This window comes from Malaclemys terrapin, chromosome 17 (assembly GCF_027887155.1).
Source record: "Malaclemys terrapin pileata isolate rMalTer1 chromosome 17, rMalTer1.hap1, whole genome shotgun sequence".
Taxonomy (NCBI): domain Eukaryota; kingdom Metazoa; phylum Chordata; order Testudines; family Emydidae; genus Malaclemys; species Malaclemys terrapin.
Genome location: NC_071521.1, coordinates 8,131,816 through 8,155,519, shown reverse-complemented (window position 1 = coordinate 8,155,519; position 23,704 = coordinate 8,131,816). Strand labels below are relative to the sequence as shown.

General features: G+C 46.9%; 1 protein-coding gene across 2 annotated transcripts in view; it reads left to right on the top strand.

Annotated features, from left to right (window-relative positions):
* Positions 1–23,704, top strand: part of RXRA (retinoid X receptor alpha) — a 229,459-nt gene that overhangs the window by 188,761 nt on the left and 16,994 nt on the right. The window contains exons 5-7 of one of the 2 annotated variants that reach the window (XM_054007686.1): positions 175–231; positions 9,226–9,395; positions 18,653–18,782. In XM_054007686.1, coding sequence (XP_053863661.1) covers positions 175–231; positions 9,226–9,395; positions 18,653–18,782 — 357 coding nt within the window. The remainder of the gene's footprint in view (positions 1–174; positions 232–9,225; positions 9,396–18,652; positions 18,783–23,704) is intronic. The other variant, XM_054007687.1, reaches the window with a different exon arrangement.

Below are 23,704 nucleotides of genomic sequence, written 5' to 3'. Positions count from 1 at the left end.
TGGAGGGAACACCCTCCCGCCCCTTGTAGAGAGGGACCCTTTTTTGAAATGACAAGCCAAACTTTGCAACTATGTGTAAATAAAGGAAAGACGAAACCAGCATTAAAAAAAAAAAAAAGCAGCGACCACCAAACGATATAATGATTTTTGTTTCTAAATTTTATTCTGTTACAGGGATGGAGCACCATCCATCCCGGCCCACAAGACTTCTGGGAAGCCAAGAAGAACAAGGTATTCCCATTTCAATATTACCAGACAAGCTGCCATGCAGCTACCAAGTTTATATATCTATATATCTAGAGTCAAAACACCCACCGCCAAAATCTAATTGCAAACTGCTCTATGTACTCTGTCAGCAGGCAGTGCCCTTCCCCCCGTGACTAGCCCCTAGACCAGGTGGGAGTAGGGAATAGATTCAACAACAGTGTCCCAAGTCTACATGACTTCTCTGACAGCCACTAAAGAACTTGTCCCTGGCACCCTTCTCCCAGATTGCATGATAATAAGCAGTCCATTTGCTTGAATCCCAAAACTGTATCCTCAGCTTTCCCTCACAGCTACCTCCTAGTCCCCCCCTGCTCAATCCACCCCATTGTATTCTCTGCACCTAAAAAAACAAATGGACCCCTCCTCTTTCCAAACACCGACATTTCATTTAGAACATCTCTCTCCTGTGGACGAGGTTCAGCTGTGGTTAGGTTTCTCCAGGCACGGGGGAGAGGGGGAAATGTTCTCGCAAGCGGTGACTAGCAGCAGATAAAATACTGTAGAGATCATCGCTGGAAAGAGCTTGGGTTCCAGGATGGAGAGGGAAAAGGAGGCAAGGAAGAGCTGGTGGAGTAGAGGTGTCTGCATTAAGGAAACCTGGGACGGAAGGGTTAAGCTCAGTCCCATCATCAGGTTTGCTTGCTCCTTGCAAAGTGCAAATTCTGTTTCTCCCTCTCTCTACCTCTCACCTTCTCCTTGAACTTCTGAGCCACAGGCATATTACCTCACCCGCTTTGTCTCTCTGATATCCTGGGACCCACCTGGCTGCAGCAACACTGCACGCTTGTGTAACTAGTAATCATTTTACAGCTGTAGTTTGTCTTCGCCAGGGCACATCTAGAGATGCAGGATCCTCTTTATTGTCAGGGATGATCATTTTTGTCTTAAAAACCAACCACCAAACCTACAAAAAAGTGCAAATCTCTGTGGCAGGGTCTAAAAGTCGTCCTCCGTCTGGCGGCTGTTGGCGGCCTGCGTGAGACGCATTTGTGGGCCTCAGCGCAGAGCCTACGCGTCACAAATACCCTGGCTGCGAGTAGCTTAGCCATTGGCAATCTCAGCTGAGAAGCCACAGTATGAATGGGCCATGGAGACAGAGCTCATCTCCCATCCGCAGAGGTGGTCCCTGCAGGTTCAGGACTGAGGCAGTGTTGGGAGGTCTGCACTGCCCATTAGGGTGGATAAACTGAGGGCTTTGGCTGACAGGACTGTTGATCCGGCCCCTGGCAGTCCAGTCTCTTGTCCATGCATGCGTCCCAAGGGATCCCCTGGGAAGCATCCACTGAGTCCTTGGTCTCCTTGCAACAGCAGCCGTGGTCTGGCGTTTTTTGCTAGGTGTTGCCTTCTGGCTCCTTCCTTTGACCCTGCCTTCCATTGCCGTCTGTTCATTCTTTGCGTTGATATCTGGTTTCTGTGGCCCCTCCCTCACTTGAGGGGGCGGGCCTTTTGTTCTGGTAGACTCCGCCCACCAAGCCCAGTCATCAAATAGGCCGGCACTTTGCATCTCAGGGGCGTAGGCTCTGCTCCACTCAGAACACCACTCAAGGAGCTGCCGAGTACTTGTTGCTCTGTCATCTCCTTGCTGTGACCTATGTGCAGCAGACACCCCAAGCATGTTCTCAACACTAGTTAAAAATGCATCGGTGAGAGGAAAACAGCAACACCCCTGGCATGTCTGCAGATAGCAGCTCATTGCCCGGTCTCCTCTGGACATTCAGAACAGTGATGGTATGAAGAGTGTCCTTTGGGTCACTGGGGCACTAGCGCCTGGGTTTAATCAGCTCCGTTCCCTTCACACTGCGGACAAGTGTCTTTTGATTGGTTCTGTTTGTTTTTGTGGGCAACGCTGACCTAAAAAAATTGGACCCTGCGGCATTTCTAACAAGCGTCCTTAACTGATTTCCGTCCTTGGGGCTCGGGAGTATCACTTGCTAACACGTGCCCATACAGGCCACGTGGGTCTTTAACATCCAGTGCTGAATCAATAGGGAATAGCTCTCCAGTCGATAACACAGCCTGGGAGGATGAGCTAATTATTCCCTGCGCAGCTATGACAGAGCGGTCCGGTCAGCGCACATCTGCCTTTCGCCCATGGTGGGGCGCTGCAAGGCTCGAGAGCTGTGGGACTGCTCCTTAGAAGCATGCCCTGAGCCCAGCACAGAGCCTGAGGGGCCAGGCAGTGCTGCAGGATGGGGGAAAGTGAGAGGAATTGCCCCACTCACTTGCAGGGTAAGGAGTGACTGCAGCGACTGCTGCAGCTCTGAAGCCAACTATGTGGGGGAGAGCATGGGCAGAGCTGCACGGCAGCAGATCCCACCACCAACTATGCCCCGTGCCCTGCAACAACTGCACGCTGCCATGCAAGGCAGGGGCTTGCAGGGAGCATTGTTCTGTGCCACGCACTGCTCCTCTCTGCTGGAGAACTGCACAGATTCGGCTAGAAGGGGGCCTTTTGTGGCCACCGGGATGGGGCTGGAATGGTTGTTAAGGGGCTGTCCAATTTGAGCTTCAGCCCTCTGCTGCGGCTGCTGCCAGCGTCTCTGTGAAGTCCTGATGCTTTGAGGCCTTACAAGAAAGTTGGCTTCCCAATCTGGGGCACAGGAGCAGCTTCAGGGGGCAGAAGGGATAGCTCAGTGGTTTGAGCATTGGCCTAAACCCAGGGTTGTGAGTTCAATCCTTGAGGGGGCCACTTGGGGATCTGGGGCAAAATCAGTACTTGGTCCTGCTAGTGAAGGCAGGGGGCTGGACTCGATGACCTTTCAAGGTCCCTTCCAGTTCTAGGAGATGGGATATCTCCATTAATTATTATTATTTATTCTGCTGCAGAGATCCCTCCTCTGGAAGTGTGAGGCTGTGAAACTAACAGCTGCAGATGGTGCATAGAGCTGCGGGGGAGGTACATGTGCTGTGATTTGATTGTCTCGTTTTTGTGAGTGCCCCGGCGATGGGTGCAAATGTGCATGTGGAGGGGAGAACCCAGGCCATGTAGCAATTTGGTTACGAGTAAAACCTTGCCTCGTGTTTAGGATGGCGTGGTTCCGGATTCATTCCATCCGCCCCTCGGGTGCAACATGCAGGAGATGTGAAATCCAGCACGGACACACAATCTCCACCCTTTCCAGAGCAATCGCTGCTTTCGCAGGCATCTTTGGAAACCATTCAAGCTCCAACCACCACTTTGTGTTTGCAGATCCCATCACTTCAGCATGTGGTGTCCCCCCGTGGGACACTTGCAGGAAAACAGGGGGGTAAATTCACTGATATGTTCCATCTGCTTCGCACTGCTCCGCTGACGGGACCCAACTGCAAACTCAACTTTAGAAGCTGATGAAACCAAATTGACAGCTGTTTTGCCTCACTTGAATATACCAGTGAAGGTGGCCTCAAATCTCCCTTTCTAAAGAGCTCACCTGCTGCTCTGGCCTAGTCCTGTACGATCTGGCCTCCCCCAGCACTAGTGTTCTGTCTAGTCTCCTGTGTGACTTCCCTTAGTGAGTTACCCCCTTCCTGAAGTGCCCTCACATCAGAATATTTTCCTGAATGTCTAAGGTAAGTTTTCACTTTCCTAGTTTCAGGCCCATTACTTCCTTGTTAAATCAGCTAATCCCCCGATTCTTGTATGTTACTGCCTCCTTCCCCCACACGTTCAGCATGCATCAAACCCGTGGCATCACGGTTCTGCATTCTGTGGCCCATCAGAATTCATGGTGGCAATGGGGAGAGAAATCTCCTATAAATCCAAACATTTACCCACAAGACTTGTTTCTCAACTGCCTAGTAACATAGACAATGCTAATGGCTAAAAAACAACGTGAATAGAGACTGTTAATTGGGCAGAACTTTCTGATATGGGTATGAATCCACTAAAGACTGGAATGAGACCATTGTGCTAGTTTTCCTTTGTGACTTCATCCAGATGTGCACCCACATGTGTGATGCCTTTCGTCCTCGCTGGGGACGGAGGTCGAATTCAGCGATGATGGAAAATTGTAGCTATCGCTTTTCATTCTTGTCAGACCTTTCGTTTTCACATGGTTGGTAAGAGGAGCGGATGGAAGGATGAGCTTAGAAGCGGTGAGGTGTGTGTTTGTGAAGCTGTGGTTGGAAAGGAAAGAGGAGGATGTACCCATGTCAGAAGAGGTGGGGAGAAACCATACTCTGATATTGGGGAACTCCCCCTTTTTAAAACAGACCACGAAACAGATTATGCTACTCCGTCATGCCTTGCGACCATGGAAGCTCTGAACCGGCAAGTCAGCAAGCTTCCTCACTGGGAATTTACTGCGGGGTTTCTGTTTTCGTTTTGGACCTGGGGCATTTGATGACAACGTGCTACCTGCTTCTGCTAACCAGGTATCATTGCCTTGACCTGCCGGGCTGGAGCAAGTCTGCCTCAAGGGTTTAGACTTGGGTTGAGCAGAATTGAGAGTTGGCTTTCTACCAGCCACAAGCACAGACTGCCTGTGGAACAAACTTTTTGGTGTACTGCTTTTCAGCAGTGAACAGTAATAACAACAATACTTATATATTCTCTCTCTCTGGCTTCTCTGTGTCTGTTCCATCTGTTGTCTATCACTGTCTATCATCAGCCAGATTCACTTTCATCACTAGTGAAACCTGTTCAGGTGTCTCCCTGTCCCATCATGTTCTGTAAGATCTGCTCTCTCCATACCCACATACAGCTTCTCATACCTGAGGGCATTTCAGTGGGTTTTCTTTGGGTTAGGATTCATAGAGCTAAGGTCAGAAGGGACCATTGTGATCATCCAGTCAGATCTCTTGAGGTCACAGAATGTCACCCAGTGACTCTTTCATTGGGTCCAATAACCTGTGGTTGAACCAGTGTGTTTATTTAGAATGACTTCCAGTCAATGTAAAAACTCCTGATGAGGGAGAATTTAGCCTGTTCCCTTGGTAATTGTTACTTTCAGAGCAAGGACTTGTTGTCTGCACTCTTTCTTCGGAACTCGCTGCTATTGTATATTAGATCTTTGGAGCTTAAGTCATTGTTAAAATCCCATTTGCTCAGGGCTGCCTCTGTCGTAAGTTTTTAAATTGGGTTTTTGGCTTGCTCAGCGTCATTTGTAGCCAATTTGTCTCCCGTAACATGCCCAAAGGAGTTCCAGTGAAGGGGGCCGCATCTGTGAGATTGAATGAAAGGTTGACATTATGAGCAATAAAGTTCTAGGCTTATGACAGTGAAGAGAGAGAGAGGCACCTCCGTCCCCCAGTAACAGGGAGACTGAGGGTCTAATGTCAGCCTATAAAAGGAAATAGAAAAATTCAAGTCAGACCAGGGCCAGATCCTAGGCTGATGTAAGATCAATTCGATCTATGCTGCTTTACCACAGCAGAATATCAGGTTTGGACTCCCCACTTAGCAGATGTTGAATTGTGCCTTTAGAGATGTAGCAAACACAGTACAAAACTTTAGATCAGTTTGCAAAACTAAGTACTTATTTTTACCTAGCACCTTTTAGCTCAAATATCAGAGGGGGTAGCCGTGTTAGTCTGAATCTGTAAAAAGCAACAGAGGGTCCTGTGGCACCTTTAAGACTAACAGAAGTATTGGGAGCATAAGCTTTCGTGGGTAAGAACCTCACTTCTTCAGATGCAAGTCTGAAGAAGTGAGGTTCTTACCCACGAAAGCTTATGCTCCCAATACTTCTGTTAGTCTCAGGCTAGGTCTACACTACCCGCCTGAATCGGCGGGTAGAAATCGACCTCTCGGGGATCGATTTATCGCGTCCCGTGGGGACGCGACAATCGATCCCCTAATCGACGCTCTTACTCCACCAGCGGAGGTGGGAGTAAGCGCCGTCGACAGGAAGCCGCGGAGGTTGATTTTGCCGCGGTCCTCACAGCGGGGTAAGTCGGCTGCGATATGTCGAATTCAGCTACGCTATTCACGTAGCTGAATTTGCGTATCTTAAATCGACTCCCCCCTGTAGTGTAGATGTAGCCTTAAAGGTGCCACAGGACCCTCTGTTGCTTTTAGCTCAAAGGATCCCAAAGCACTTTAGACACTATAGAGATATGTAGTGACATATATATCTATGTACAAGAATCACTTTACCCTCCACAGAGGTGCATCCACCTCTGGGGTGGAATGTGATTGCTGTTTAACAGCAGAGTAACTTCACTACACTACAGTTTAAGACAAGAGGCTAACGATAAAATTGAAAAGCATTTGCATGATTTAGACATAGAGGATGAGTTTAAGACTAACACGATTGCCATAGTTTATTGTGTAATCTTTTAGCATGTGTTTGAATTTCTCATATTTTTTGTTATTTTATGTTTGCACGTGGCATGGAGCCAGTTTACCTGATAATCTGATTTAAAAGCTTTATTATGTTACGTACTGTGCTGATTTCAATGGAACAATCTCTGGGTCCTGTTACTTCCCATTAGCTCACATAATCAGCTTCACATCCAGCAAAGAGATAATGGATTAGGATAGTTGCTAATAGTGTTTTCTCTGCATTACTGAGCTTCTTTCAATACTGAGCAAAGAACTGGATGAAATGATGGCTGTTTTTCATGGCAAGCAATGGACGTTCCATGTCTGGAGTCGTTCTGGACTAGAATGGGCTAGAATGTACTGCAGGAAACAATTCTGTACGAGGGAGTGGATGAATGAGATGACTCATTGGCTCTTTTCCATTTCTAAAGCTTGATTTTGTATTTGGAAAGATCAGCGAATGCAATTAGCTACATAATGTGCTGCTTTCCTAGGTTATTGCCATTAAAGCGGTGTGTGCTACATTTAAATGGAGACTGGCATGAATGATAATAATCAATAATAACCCACGTATATAGTGTTTTTCCTCTTCAGAGCACTTTTTCAAACTTTAGCTGAGTCATGGTCCTGACATCCTTGTGAGATAGGTAAGATTATCCTCATGGCATAGATTTGGGGAACTGAGGCAGAAAGGTTAAGTGATAAGCCCTTGGTCCCAGAGGGAATCAGTATCAGAGTAAGAACCAGAACACAGGAGGATCCTGTCTCCCAGATCTGAATGTAGACACCTAGGCCAAGGGAAGAAGCATCTTTCAGTAAAGTATGCGGCATCTTATGTTATTCTGGAAAATTAACATGTTATGTACCAAGAGAGGTGGGGGGGAGCCAGCTTTCTGGAGACAGAGAATATGGGACTGGCCCGATACCTCCGGGCAGCAAACTGGGAATGCGTATTGCAGTTATGCCCTCCGTCTCCACATACTGGTAGACAGTGCCACGTGGCTGGCAGTGTTACTGCCTCAGAGGGGAGGAAGTGCTGACATGCTCTGATTCCCTAGGAGTCCTCTTGCAAAAGGCCTTTCTTTCTTGATCTGTGGGAGGTCTGGTGGCTGCTCGGGGACTTTCCTGCTGGCGTTTTGGGATGACAGCCAGGTAGGGAGGACTGGACAACAAGGGTTTTTGCAGTGGCTTTTCCCATATAATTAAAGGGTTTGCTTTCCAGATCTGTTGAGTTCCCTGGATGTGGTGTGGACAGCTCGGGAGGCATTCCCTTTCCTCAGTGTCTGTGTGACTCAAGGCTGGACAGTGCACTGTAAGGTTCTGATCAGCCAGCTTTTAATCTTCAGTTCTTGCCTGGTATCTTTCCCCCTCCAAATGTCACAAGGGAGGGATGGGGTTTTTTTTGCCCTTCTATCCTTTTTTAAATATTGGTGACTCATTGTCGCTTCTAATGCCAGGTTCTAAAGGGACAAGGATGGTCAAAGTAGAGCAGACACATGACAAGATGGGGATGGAATTCAGGTGAGACTGGGCCAAGCTGGATGGGTGGGAGGGTTTCGTAGGCTCAGTGTTTTGCTTGTCTTAACACGTGACATCAAAGCCCTTGACATCATGGAAAGGACTCAGGTGCAGAAAGAAACTCCCTTTCAGTGTAGAGGAAGTGAATCTTCAAAGACACTAGTGAGGAGAAGGACTGTCTTGAGGTGAAGGCACAAGTGCTGGGATTCAGGAGACTGGGGGGGGGGCTCAGTTCCTAGTTCTGCCACTGACTTCCCATGTAGCCTTGGGAAAGTCACTTTCTCTCTCCCTGACTCAGTGCCCTGGCAGTAAAATGGGAATAATAATGCTTCCTTTGTGTGTCTGTCTTGTCTATTTAGATGCTCAGCACTATGGTCAGGGGTTGTCTCTTCCTTGCTGCACATACAGCATCTAGCATGACTGGGTCTTGATCTCAGCTGAGACCTCTAGGTGGTACTGTAATAATAATAATGGCCTGGTGGCAGCCATCAAAGTCAGTGGAAATCAAGCAGCTGAAAAACCCTGCATGACCTTTTTGGAAATTCACCCTGTACAGCCTCCAGAAATGGTTGGGCTCTCCGGACTCACGCTTTAAAAGAATTATTTTCTTTCTTTTCTTTGGGATTCCTCCATCCTGCCACCTAGCAGCCCCTTTTTCTCTCCCTATCCCAGCACTGATCCATTCCCTTCAGCTGCATCCCCTGTGTCCGGCTCCCTCCTTAGCTCTTTACTGCAAGTTCCTTAACCTTTTCGAGTTTCTTTCCAAGAGAGGGATTCTTTGCAGCTGCCCAAACTCTGGTCAAGGACAAATTTTTGCGGGAGGGGGATCTGGAGAAATCTCTTTAGGTTCTGCTCCCAAACTTGTTTGCAGAGATGCACATGCCCAGTCCAGCTCTTTTCTTGGGCCAAGAGAACTGTACAGCGACTCCTCTCACAACTAATGCTTGCTTTGTTCCTCAGTTGAGTTCCAGAGGCCTGAGTCCCCACTGGCCATGCCAGTGAAAGGGTTAAGTCAAAGAGAACCCAGGCTTCCTACATGACAGCAGATGCTCATGCTACCATAGGTCAATATTCCTTTCGATTTTGAAGCCTAGTGATCCTCACAGCTCCCCAAATTTCAGTGTTTTAATTCCCCATCCCAGCGCTGAGAACCATAGACTTACAGTGCCTCCCTTCTTCCCTGTTTGTGTCTGCAGCTGTGCAGGAGGAGAGGCAGCGAGGGAAGGACCGAAATGAGAACGAGGTGGAGTCGACAAGTAGCGCCAATGAGGACATGCCCGTGGAGAAGATCCTGGAAGCCGAACTCGCAGTGGAGCCAAAGACAGAGACGTACATTGAGGCAAATATGGGCTTGACTCCTAGCTCGGTAAGGATGCCTGCCCCTTTCCCATGTGCGCTAACACCATCCCGTTTGTGGGAATGCAATGGAGCGAATAGGTGGTAAGGCCTTGAATGCTGTCACTCCATGACTATGCAGACAAGCATGGTTAAGGGGAAGGGGGGCCCTTGGGATCTCAGGAAAGCTGAGTTCTAGTCCCATCTCTGCCACACCCTGTGTAACCTTGGATAAAATATTTGATTGCCCTGTGCCTCGGTTTCCCTATCTATAAAATGGGAATAACACTTCCTTTCCTCCTAGAAGTGTAGTGAAGATAAAACCATTGCACCTCTGGGAGGTGCTCAGGTGCTAGTGATGAGGTGCAGTTGGGAGGGTGCATAGAAATTATCTGTATTGTGGGAACACAGCCGGTTATGCTGGACACTATATAAACAGTGGAGTAAAAGCCTTGCCTTGAAAAACTTGCAATCAACTTAAGCCTATAAACACACCCATTATCACTAAAATGCAAAAGTATTACAGTGGGAAAACTGAGCTGTAGGTTTTTAAATACCACAAACTTGAGAATTGTTTGGATCCATTGTAAAATATATATATCTGGATGAGGGTTTGGACTTCAAACCCACTCAGTGTTCTGAGGTGTTTGGATCCAGAGTTGTGGTTCAGCCCCTTTTAAAGGTTTGGATTCTAGTGGTATCCTTTTTAAACAGCAGATGCCGCATAAATAACCCTCATCTGGCCCCACCATGCCCATTAAAGAGCCCTGTTTTGTAAAGAGCATTTTTTTTTCCATTTAGGTAGCTGTTCTCAGCTATAACAACTCTGGCCTTATAGTCTATGAACTCCTGCTCCTCTGAGAATAGTTGCCATATTAGGGGAGGTCATCACCCAGTTTGAGCAAATTTATAATGCATGAGGCTCAGTGGGTGTGGCTAGTGACTCCACCCCAAAACCCTCCCCTTGGTTCTAACCAGGGGAACACTGGGATGCTGGAGGACTGGGAAGTCTCTTAAGTGGAAACAACTGGTTGTGGGGAGGGGAGAAATAATTGTTGTCATTTAAAATGGGAGCACCTGGCCTGAATGGGTTTTTCCTTGGGGGAGGGGATAAGGGCCTTATAAAGTCCAAAGTCCAATTCACAGTCTTGCTGGTAGTGGGGTGGGAAGTATAGATTTCTTATGTCTCGATGCAGCAAAGCTCACAGGGTGATTTCTGATTATTAGTATTTAACCTGAGTGACAAATCAGAGATATTTGCTATAATACATTGTAGTTATGTTACTCCCAATGCTAAACATTCAAAAGTTATGTATCATGCCCCCAAAATCATATGTTTTTTTAAAGTAAACTAATAAATGTTTTTTTGTTTGTTTGTTTTTTTTTTTTTTTTTTTTTTTTTTTTTTTGGAGCCTTTGAAGTAAACTTGGGTCACACATTTCTAGCTTTTCTTTGTAATTATCAGGGCTACAAACTTGTGTGCTGTTTGAAATGAAAGCTGAGCTTTTCATGTACTAACATGACTCCAGCAGCTGGAGCATTAAGAACCACATCAAGTATTGTGAGGCTTGTGGTGAAATCATGAGAGCTGGCAACACTGAGAGTTATGTTTATGTACTGTGTGGGGTTAATCATTTTGCCTACTCTTGTTAAGGATTTGAGAGTTTGATTCTGACTCCAGTGACACTGGGCTCATGCAACACTTAAGAGAATAAAATACTGCAGGATCAAATAAAGTAGAGGGTGAAAGCTCAGAAAGCAGCTAAGAGTGGGGGTGGGGGAAAGGGCAGAGTTTATAAGAAAAAAATATAGTTATATATGCATACATTGTATATAACCATCTTGAGCCAGTCTAGCAATGTTCTTCTGTTTCCTAATAGAGAACACAGGCTGCCCTTTAGCTGGGGAAACATGTTTAGTTTTTTGTTTTTTAATTAATTTCTTCTCTTGGGGAAGAGAGTCTAAGTTTAAGCTGTCAAAAAAACAAAGATTCATGACCTCCTGCTAGTGGTGCACACCCAAACTAAGTGGGGTAGGTTTGGAAAACTTCACACCCACTGAGCGTGGCCTGCCTCCGATCCTGGCACAGCTGAATGCAGTAAAGAACCACCAGCTCTCAGTGTTGAAATGAATACCTTCTGCGCCACTGGTGGTTTGAGGCTCGCTATGCTCAGATCAAATAGATGGGGAGATACAGAGTCTTCTAATCAACTTGCCCCATGTCTGCTATACTGCTACAAACTAGCTGAGAATTCCTTCAGGTCTTGTAGGGCAGAGCCAAGCATAGTAAGGGAGATGTTTGCAGAATGTGTATGATCTGCCACTAAGAAAGTCTTTTGTCATTGTACATGTTCCCCCCAATCCTTCCTCATTGTCTTCTGTAACCGGAAATCCACACTGATGAAGTAGATTTTTACCCCAGATTATTGTTCTTATTGCTTATTGTTCTGTAGCATTTTTCCCAGAGACCCCGTTTCTCTTTACTGGATATCTATGAGAATCATGGGAAAATGCAGCCACTTCTGGGGTGGGGTATGGCGGTTCTTTCACAGCGCACAGTAACACTACAGAACGACAAGAACTGAGCATAGGATTGGGAAGAGGGAATGCCCTGTCTGGTGGCACCTCAGAAAATCACAAATGAAGTTACCAGCATATGAGCTGTTGTGTGCTGCTGACTTGTATCGGATAGCTCAGTGATGCCCCAAACACTGGGATCAGTTGTACCCACCCAGGTGTTGGATGCCAGGCTTCCGTTCCTGTTCTAAATAAACAGCAGAGCATCTCCATCCCCATCAAGCAGTCGGGGCTTCCCCGCAGGGAGGAGCTGGAGATCTGTGCCTCAGTTAATGACGGTGCCTCTGATACTAGACGGCTGTGTTGGCGATCAGGATTAGAAATACCTCAGGGGGAGTTGTCGCCGGAGTTGCGCCGACTTGAAAACAAACCCCAGAGAGGGAGCTAAAATAAATGGCTTCATCTGGCACTGTCTCTCCCCTAGCCTCTTGTAGCAAATTGAAAGCTGGTTCCTGCATAATTCAGCACACATTACAGTGAACAAGGATGTGTGCTGCATCTCAATAGAGGCGGGAGGCTTGTTGAAATGTCCTGTTATTGTCAAGCGGCTTCTGTCAATGATGTGACATTTGTAGCAGGTTTAGCAGATGTATGAGATCAGTGGCTAAGCAGTGAGGAGGCTACAGGGTGGATAGAGAGGAGAGTCTGTTTTCCCCGGGAGAGCTGTTGTGATGGAAAGGCAGACAAATTCAGTACCTAATAGATACAGCGTAAAATACAAGCTGGTTCCCGTTAGCCCAGTGCGTTGGGTCCTTGTGTTGAAGCCCCCACACCTTGGTGCATCTGCTCCCAGCACTGCCGCATGGAATTCTCTGGGAGGATGGAACCAGCTGTGATTCCAGGGACTTTCTCTCAGGCCTTGTATGAACTAACCCCCACGTACAGCCTCCCTGCCTATAACCAGATCCTTCCCAACCTAGACCCATTGGGCTACAGTGGCGTGCCTGCAATCCTTGCTCCGGCTGTGGCAATCCTCTCCCTGGGTCTGTGAGACTCTGTAATCTCCGGGAGCTGCCCAATCCTATGTAGACCAGGAAATCTAGGAGGGGGGACCTCAGCATTGCTCTCCGAGCAGACAGCAGGGGAGGAGAATAAGGGAATTAGCTCCATGCATGGCCCACCAGCAGCAGAGCCCAAACGATCCATTCTGAGGCAACTGTGAGTGGCTCAGACTGAATGTGGGCACACAAGTGAGACCCATGGTAGAGCAGGGCTCTGTGTAGGCTGTGAAGAGGTCTAAGGCCTCAACTGGCAGGAGCATGTTGGGAAGAGGCCACCCTGGGTTTCCCAGGGATTGAGAGGGAATCAGAACAGGTGGCTATTTAGTGATGGTGGGTAGCTGCTAATCGTGATGCTGAGCAGTTTTTGTCATTTCACACGGCTCCCGGTTTCAAACGGTCTCGGTTTCCCGTGGCGCGAATTGCAAAACCCTCCCGTGACACTGAGCAGCATGGGGATAAGTTCATCATGGGGCTTCTCTTGAGGTCTGCACCCAGAGCACCTTCATGCCGGGTGTTCTTGGAGCAGCGCTCTGTCCCAGCTGTAGATAGCTGATCACCTCCTGCAGCTTGGCGATTCGCGGTCTCTCTACTGACTCGTAGAACTCAGTAGCACGAAAAGGAGGAATTCTATCTCTCCACTGCTATCCCCTTGTGTCACTGCCCTTCCATGCCTATCAGCTGACAACCCTGTGCCTAGGGCTTCTGCAGTCTAAGTCTATCCTCAGACAGACCCCGGGCACTGAAGGGAAAAGCTTGTAACTGTGATCGGCCTTATCCCCAGTAGCTCTTATTTGGCATTTGAAGGGAAGGTTTTGAGTGATGGTTTTCTGGAAGATGCTTCCAAGTTCCTCTTTCTTTAGCAGGATCAGGTGCCTGACTGTCCTTTAATTCTCTCATGCGCTGGTGCTTTGCCCTTACCGTTTACTGCAAGGCCTGGGAATTGCTTGCCAGGAACGAGGAAGGTTTCCAAAGACTCTAAGTGGCTTGCTTTTTGGAGGCGGGCCGGGCGGCAATAACCTTAGCTGCTTCTCATGCTACAGTAAATGCCATAGCTGTTCCTGGAACAGCGATCGGAGGTATAATTAAAGCACGTTGGATGGATTATCAGTCTGTGACAGGCCTATGTCTTCTCTCTGCCGCCTGTAGCATGCGCTGGGCAGAATCTTGGCCTTGCTGACACTTGCTGTTGTCTCCCAGGGCCTGATCCCTCCAGCAGTAGCCCCCTCTGAGGAATTTTAAGCAGAGTCCTGAACTCTGAGTGCAAATCGCACTGCTTTTAAAGAATCACCAACGCCATGTCAAGGCAGCGGGGCCTCGCCGGTAACTCAGTCGCTGCTCTGTTTGAGAGGCCTTTTACTGATGGATCCCGGTAACCTACTCAAAAGCAAAGCAAAATGCAATGGCCTTTGCTGTGGTATGGAATTCTGGTAGAATACCAGTTTTAATGCATGCCCCAGTGTAGGCAAACTAATGCCCAGTGGTCCCCCATCAGGCCATGGCTGGTGCCTTTTTAGAGCAGATACATAGTCTCCTATCAGAGTGTGCCCCTGTTAACTCTACCAGGCTCTACTCCTCCTGCAGTAGTTAACTCTACTCCTGGGTTCTAGTCCTAATTCCGCTCCTGTCTCGCTGAGTGAGCAAGTCCCTAAGGTCCAGATTTTCATTCTGGGGATGCTTCAATTTTTGGGTGCCCAGCTTGAAACACCATTTTTTTAAATTATTCTCAAATGGAACACCCCAAATCTGTGGCCATTTTTGAAAACTGTAGCCGCTGGCCTCTCCTGTGAGTCTCCCACTAGTGAAACAAGGGTGGGTTGTAAGGCTCGAAGTCGTTGATGTGAGTATAACACTTGGGGACCTCAGGCGAATTGCTCATATCACTGGCCCTGCTTGCCTCAGTCTGCAGATGGTTCTGAATGCGGCAGACCCTGAATTCAGCATTACCAAGGGAGAAGGAATCAGAAGGTGCCAGCTCCTGCACCAGGCTTGGCATAACCATGTCGGGGCTGTAGAGGGTAATCTGAATGTCTCCTGACCTCCCCTCCCAATCCTTGTAAGACCCAGCACTCCCTCTTTTCAGACTGGCATCTCCAAGGCAGAGTGACAACTCTCCAGGATCCTTCGCAGGACAGCACTTCTAGTCTAGGAAATAGTGCCCTGATACCTGGGTTCTCTCACGTCCTTTGCCTCGAGAGGAGCAAGAAGGGGGAAAACTCCTAAGCAGAGATTTCCAGCATTTTAGAGAGGGCATTATAACCAACTCCGCGCCCCCAGCCCTCTCTGCAGGCAGCCGGTGAAGACACTTTGGAGCCTGATCTTGGAGCACTTGCCAAGTGCTTGTTATTTTTAAGTACTGAGGATTTGAGCTGTTGGCTACCTAGGCGAAAAGTTAATGTTTCCTTTTATGTGGCTGGAGAATAACCTAGGCAGGCACTTTGAGTAGCAGCACAGAGGTATCTTTAAAGAGGTTAAGAACAAGGATGTCTAGGTGGCAGAGAACGGGGGCTTTCTCAGAGCCAGATTATGGAATGGGGAGGGGAAGGGGGGATATTTTTCAACATTTCAATCTTAGCTCCTTCAAAAATAGGATTTTCTCTGCTTTTCATCCAGCGTTTGAATGTTTAATGTGGTTTCTGGGTAAAATACAGTCAATGTGAAAACAAAAGGGAAGTATTTGGGTTAGTAACCTCAGAACCTCATTTTTATTTTATTTATTTTTACAACTCTTTCCTTCACCCAGTCTCCCTTGCAGTGTCTTTACTTTCCCTTTCCAGACTCGTTCACTGGTCTCTGGAGTAGCCACTTGTCTCCCACTCTGCCCACCGTTCCACCTCCTTGAGCGCCCTGTTTTAGGTCAACAATTCCCGTCTTATCCACTGTGTGGTCTTTAAAACACCATCGTTCCCTTCTTAACAATCGTTCCCTTCCTGTCCCTGTCTGCCAGAATGTCCAGGGAAATACCACAGTGACGACAGGATATGTTACATCCTCCCTCACCAGTCTTTGGTCCCCTTACAATCATGGGCCAGGTCCCTCACTCCCTAGACGAAGCTTCTCATGGACTTTCAGGATTGCTGTCTGCATGTGATCACTGTTACTCCCTCTGTCAGTGGTAAAAACAGGGCACCAGTTGTCGGATATCCAGTGTGAGCTGTATATTCGTATAGTGAAATTGGTGCAAGAGACTAACTACACCTGTGTTACATTTCTGCTCTACGTTCATTAATAGGCCTTCTCTATTATTCAGCTACATCACCAAGTGTACAACTATGTCAGTCATACACACAGCTTACATACACTTCTGTCCATTGACAGTGCCCTTGGTGCCGGGTACAAGCCCCAGAGAAAGACATCCCTGCTCCAAGGAGCTTATAGGTGAAGGGCTACGTCTGGCCACCGTCACTCGTACTGGTCTGGATGCAATCCCCTTGCTCACATTGAGTAGAACCTTGCTCCATAAATAACCCCATTGATTTTGGTGGGACTAATCGTGGTAGAAGTTACTTGTCAGCATGAATAAATGGATCTACCGAGTAGTGCCACTGAGTAGTGGTTTAATTTTCAAACAGGACTTGTTTCATAGTTTTAGAGAGTTTAAGGCCAGAAGGGACCTAGTCTGGCCTCCTGTGTAGCACCCAGTTACCCCTCTATTGAGCCCAAAGACTTTAGTTAGACCAATGCAATACAGTCCTCAGGAGACTGAACTGTGCGCCACGGGCAGAGAACAGGAGACACCGAGGTGCCCCCAAGCCCTGAGGAATTAAGCGAGACATGCCCAGATGACCCAGTAGGCAATTCACACCGCACACTGCAGAGGAAGGTGAAACGCCCCACGGTCCCAGCCCATCTGAACTAGGGAGGGAATTCGTCCCTGATCCCAAATCTGGCCATTAGCATGGCGGTGAGCATGTAAGCAAGACACGGCAGCCAGGCACCTAGAAAGAGGATTTTCTGTACCGTCTCAGAGCACTGGGCCACCTAGCTGGGGTCCCACCTCCAGCTGTGGCCAATCTCTGATGCTTCAGAGAAAGGTGGAAAAAAAACATCACCAGCAAACGTCTGGCCAGATGTGAATCAGGGGGAAATTTTCCTTCCTGATCCCTGCATGCAGTTAGTAAGGGTGGCAGAATCTGTCACTAAACAGAAAGCCAGAACCATAGTATGTCCTATTTATAGGCTTCACCAGAATAGTACGATTTTCCCATGAGATCCAAAGGTAATATAATTACCCATTCTGGTTTTGTACAAGCTGTTTTAAGGACATCGAGGGACACAGTTATGCTTAATAAAAGGTGCGGCCTCTAAATGGAGCCGTACGGTGCAGTGTATGTATAGACAGACTTATATATATATAAATTTATAGAGGTATGGTAGTGTGCGGGTGTATATAGATAGACATATACGTTCAGAGATGTAAAATAAATAGTCGATGACTTATTTTTTTTTCTTACTTTTTCCAGAGGGTTGGATAGTCTCATCCGATTTGTAATCACAATCCCACTTGAGCTGTTAGCAGTTCCTCTAAACAGGGATTTGGTCTGTTTAGGCTGCCTGTCCAACTAACGAGCAGATGGTTTTTGTTATTGGGTAGTATTTCAAAGGGAAGAGGTTTTCTCTTGCTTTAGTGCCCCCATTGTTGTGTTTTATTGAATTATGACATTCTGACACTCGGAGAACACATGAACTGTTCCACCCCCTGCAGGAGGAATCTGGGAGAGGGGTTTTTTCTTTCCTCTTTTTGTCAGCTTGGATTGCAATGATTACGAAACCCAAGAAGCACTGGCTAGAGTCGGGTATTGAGAGGTAGCATGATCTCGCTAGTGGATAGGGCACGGTGCTGGACATCCGGACACATACGTTCTGCTTCCGACTATGCTGCTGGCTTGCTTTGCACAAGTCACGGCGCCTTTCTCTGCCTCATCTTTCCCTCCCACCCTTTGTCTGCCTCGTCTGTTTAGACTGAGATCTCTTCAGGTCAATGCCTGTCTCTCACTAGGTATAGGTACGGCGCCTGAGATACTGGGGCCGTGATCTCCGTTGGCGCCTTGTGGTGTTACTGATAATACATACGAAGATGTGAGAGGCTTTGTGAGCGTCCTCCACACAGCCACACCTGAGCTTTCAGAATTTGATAGATTGCTGTAAAGGGTTCTCTTCGGCTCAGCCCCCTTTACATGACAGAGCCCGTTTGGCTGGTCTTTAGAGGCTCTGGCAATATTTGTATAGGTAAGATCTTGCCAGGTTAGCCACTCCTCCTCCTAACTTCCAGGTCTCTGTGCAATGGGATATCAGTAGTGCAGATGGAATCTACATCACTAGTGGCCAGAGATTAATCCATTAACCCTCAGTGTCGGAAGTCCTGACCTTTTGGGTGGGCGTGTGGTCACCTTCCATTTTTCAACTGGCCAAAATTGTGCATTGACTGAAATTTCCTCCTTTAAAGGCAAACGCTAAACTTCAACCGTTGCTACCCCCACAGGCTGGCACTGTACTGTTGTAGTGAAATCCCTAGCCAGGGCTGATACCTAGACAGACCCACGGGCCTTAACCTTGAGTCGTTCTGCTTCAGTGTAGTGATTGTGTGAGAGAGCTGATCTTGCTTCTTGGGTCCCTCAGACCGAAAGGATCCATCCCAGCTGCTTGTCTGATCCCTCCTCTTTGTCCTGCGCTACATTGTTGTGCCTCATTTTAAGTCTTCTTTTCTTTGCAGCCCAATGACCCGGTAACCAACATATGCCAAGCGGCAGATAAACAGCTCTTCACCTTGGTGGAATGGGCAAAGCGAATTCCCCATTTTTCAGAACTGCCGTTGGATGACCAGGTCATCTTACTCAGAGCAGGTAAGAGGGATCTCTTAGTGAGGGGACATAGGAGGAAGATCTCAACAGGGCTGGTTGGTGTAGGTGGGATGCTCTGCCGAGGACGAATGTTATATTTATAGTTAGTACACTACAACCTGAAGGCTACTAGTCACGTCTGCCTTTTAGTCGCTGATAATTTATTTGCCAAGAAGGATTTTAAAAGCCCTAAGAAACACGTCACTGGACCTGCTCCAAAGTCTAGAGCCCGCTTCCAGTCAGCCCGAGAATCACTCCAGTTCATCTTTTCTGAGAGGCAAGCGTATCAGAAGTTGGATGGGTTGCTGAAATTTGAAGGAATCATGTAATATCTTCCTCTCACACAGAGACTTGAAAGAGAACTGGATTTGGGGCTTTGCCAGATTTCACAAAAAATAAAATGTGTGATCAAAATTAAAAACAGAAATGCGGGGGAGAATCACCCGTCCTTTCCCACCTACAAAGAGAAAAATACAATTCTCCAGGCTCATTCTGAAGTGCCTGTCTCTGCAGAGGAACTACTGGGGGCGGGCTAAAAGCAGTGAGCTGTTAAAAAATACCTTCTCCTCCTGTGCAGATTTCAGACCAAATGCTGGAAGGTATGCACAGAAAATAGAAGGGGTGAGAATCCAAAGCTAAAACTTGACAGGCGCGGGTTTGGGCATGAAACTGTTTGCATAGCTCTGATTGTCAGATAAGGTAAATATAGCTGATTAAAAAGGTTTTGGCTTGTCATCACAGAATATTTTGCCTGCATATTCAAAGTGGATGGATACATTATCTTATTAAAATTGCCTCCAGCAAATGGCAAAGTTGATATTAAGGAAGAAATGGGGGTGGGGGAAATTACCCTGAAACCCAACCATAACTCATAGCTCCGTACTTCACAATGAAAAAGTGTTACTATGTAGAAAGTCAGAAATCAAGGCTCTGTTTGGTGCACGGGTGAGTTACAGCACTGCATGAGCTGTTGTTAATGGTTAAGGCACTGGACTGAGACACTGGAGATCTGGGTTCAGTTTCTGGCTCTGTTGCAAACTTCCTGTGTGACCTTAGACAAGTCACGTAGGCTCAGATCGTCAAAGGTATTTAGGTGCCAAATTCCCATTGAAATCAGTCTCTGTGCCTCGGTTGCCCATCTGTAAAATGGAGATAATAATACTTCCTTTATCAAAGGGGTAGCCGTGTTAGTCTGGATCTGTAAAAGCAGCAAAGAGTCCTGTGGCACCTTATAGACTAACAGACGTATAGGAGCATGAGCTTTCGTGGGTGAATACCCACATCCGAAGAAGTGGGTATTCACCCACGAAAGCTCATGCTCCTATACATCTGTTAGTCTATAAGGTGCCACAGGACTCTCTGCTGCTAATACTTCCTTTGTTTGCCTTGCCTACTTACATTGTAAATTGCCTAAGGCAAGGCCTGTCTTACTTTGTGTATGTACAGCGCCAAGCACAATGGGTCCCCCATCTCGACTGGGGTTTCTAGGTGCTACTGGGTACATATTATAATAATACTAATAGCATCCAGGGGATGCCAATTCCTCATTCTGCACAGAAAGTGCAGCAGACGAAAAAAAGAAGCAGAATGCAATGCATTAGGTCTTTCACCTCTAAAGAGTGCTTTACACCTTGGTCAGATACGATAAGGGTCAGGATTAAGAATTTGAGAGCTGGGGACAAAAGCATTCTCAGCCAGGGGGATCCACCTAAGCACCAGACTATCAGAGAAGATTATGTGAATCCAGAGTCTGCCCGTCTTTAGGAAATGCTTCTTCAAAACTCCTTTCCACAACAGCGAGAATGACTCGCAACAAATCAGTCAACCAAAAGCAACAAGAGAGAACCCCAAGCAATTTTTACCCCCAAAAGGGAGAAGATCCAGAGACACCACAAAGTCCACGAGGAGACTTCTGTTGTTGTTGATTTTTACATGGCAGGTGGTTAGATGCTCTGGTGATGGATGGCAGGATAAAATCCTGAGATAAGGACCAGTGGGATGGTTTACAGAGGGGGATTTCCAGAGTTACAGATCCCCTAATTCCCCTCCCTCCCCTTCCACTCCCCAGTTTTCTCCTTTGCAAAGCACGTTTTTCTAGAGGGAAAAGCTCACAGCATTTGCACCCCATTCCCATTCCTGCACTGGAACAACCATAGTCTAACAAGCCAAAGTTGTGTTAGAAACAACACTGCCCAGGTTAGTGAAATCTAAATATTGCTCCGTCTCGGTTATCGCATTTTGGGTTTCTTACTCCTTAGGTGAAGGCCTGTTTCAAAAAATGAACAGCTATGAAATACACAGTAAAGCCAATCCATTGCACCTGTCCTAGAGGAGGTGCCCATGTACACACATCCATTTGGTGTCATTACATACATAGGAATTGCCAGATCCAAGGTACGAGTGGTCCAGCATCCTATCTCGTTCAGTGGCCAGTACCAGATGTGTCAGGGGAAGCTGTAAGAACTGTGTGATAGGCAGGCATGGAATAATCTGCTCCCAACATAGATCCTCCTCCTGCCCTCTAATAGTTAGAAATAGGCGTAAACCCAAAGCATGGGGGTTAATATCCCTTCTAAAATTTTTGTCATCATTAACTATTGTAATTCTTCATATTCTCATTATTCATATAAATAATATTACCTAGCTCTTATATATAGTTCTCATCCGTAGGTCTCTGAGTGATGGTCTCAGAGGGATCTCCAATCTCCTGCTAAATTCTTGGCCCAAATAATGTCTTGTGGCAATGAGTTCCACAGTTTAATGACACGCCTGAAAAAGTATTTCCTTTTGTCAGTTTTGAATTTCTCACCTTTTAATTTCATTGGAATTTAATTGGATTGCCACAGTAAGTCATCGGTTTCATCTGTTGGTTACAGCAGTGGTCTGGGACTCCTGGGTTCTATTCCCAGGTCTGCCACTCGCTATGACCTAGGGCAAGTCATATAATCTCTAGCTGACCCATCAGTAATAATACTTCCCTTAATTTTCAGGAGTGTTGTGAGGATCGGTAAATCAGTGTTTGTAAAGTGCTCGCAGGGCCTTCTATGAAAAATGCCAAAAGGTTTATTTTAAAAAAGCATCTCTAAAGCTTCCTGGTAGAAAAGTATTTGGAAAAATGATCTCTACAGAAATGGGATCTTCAAAGTGAGTACTGTATGCAAAAACCATAGAGGGAGAATGATTGAATCCAAACAAATATCAGTATTCCAAGTATTTTTAAAAAATCATGACAACAGTTCTCTGTTTTGTAAAAAATAAAATAAAATGAACAAAACCCAAATTTGAGGCCTAAATTACTTGATGTTGTCCCTGTAATTTTGTTCGTATTGCCTTTTAAGCATGAGCATGGGAATGAGCGACAGGGAGTGGATCACTTGATGATCACCTATTCATTCCCTCTGGGGCACCTGACATTGGCCACTGTCGGAAGACAGGATACTGGGCTAGGTGGACCTTTGGTCTGACCCAGTATGGCTGTTCTTATGTTCAAACACTTGCATGATTCTCATTTCAGCTATAGACTGGTGTAAATCTGGAGTGACTCCTTCAAAGTTAATGGCTTGTAAGTGTGATCAGCGTCAGGTCCATTTTCTGTGAATGTTCTTAACCTACCGCCACATTTTTTTGCTGTCAATCTGTATTGACTTTCCTGGTGCAAACTCTTAATTCTCAAAGGCTGCCTTGTAAAATTTACCAGCTTCGGTGAGTCGAATTTTACAAGGGCTACTCCAACTTTATAGCACCTCAGCAATGTAGGTTCCGTCATTGCTCTGACCTTTAGCGTTGTTTTAATGTCTCCTAACCATGTGCCCAGGAGGCTGATTCTACCGAGGAAGGCAAAGCGCCAGGACCTGGAAAAGCAGTGCCAGGAACAACTCCGACAGAGAATCAAAATCCAAGTGTCTCTATCAAGTGGGACCTCAGATAACCTCCCTAAAGTCTTTTAACTAGTGGCTTTATCTATTATTGAGTGCAGAGAGCGGCCTGCTGAGAACAGCTGCCTATGAAATATTTAAGTATTAAAATTTAGCTAAGAGCGTCGGTCGGATTCATCCATGCATCCTCTGTGGCAAAATAAATGGAACTCGCATCTTCTGAGGAGCGGGAGCTAGACAGGCCCTCAATCAGCCATGCCATGTAATCTTTAATCATTTAAAATCCGCCCTCTTAGAACTTTCTCAAGGGGAAGAAAAACCCCAAGTTTTTAAACCTGTTTTCATGTTGTTTTTTCCTTTCCAAGTCTGAATTACAATTGAGATGATTGAGGTAATCTGAGGTGGTCCTGCATCTTAGGCCTTGGCTACACTTACCAGCTAGTTCGACGGCTGGAAATCGAAGTTCTGGGTTCGACTTATCGCGTCTAGTCTGGACGCGATAAGTCGAACCCGGAAGTGCTTGCCGTCGACTGCGGTACTCCAGCTCGGCGAGAGGAGTACCGCGGAGTCGACGGGGGAGCCTGCCTGCCGCGTGTGGACCAAGGTAAGTTCGAACTAAGATACTTCGACTTCAGCTACGTTATTCACGTAGCTGAAGTTGCGTACCTTAGTTCGAATTAGGGGGGGTAGTGTAGACCAAGCCTTAGACAGTGGGCTGGCCAAAGGTCTGACAGGTTCTCTGTTTGGTATGTGGGGCACGAGGGTTTTTTAATGGGACTGAGTGGCTTACTGAAACTTTTGGTGGTGCAGGTTGTTAACACACTGGCCTCTTCGCTGTCAGGTGCCTCGGTTCGCGTTACAAGTGAAACCAGCCTGGGCAGTCTTGGGTTTACTTACGGTGAGAAGAAAGCTAGTCTTGAGGAGAAGGGATGGTCTTGGGATAAAGCCACTGGGATCCAGGAGATCAGGGTTCAGATGTGATCCTAGGATGTATCTGGAGAGAGATTTCCAGTAGAGCTAGGGAAGTAGTAATGCCATTGTCCAAGGCAC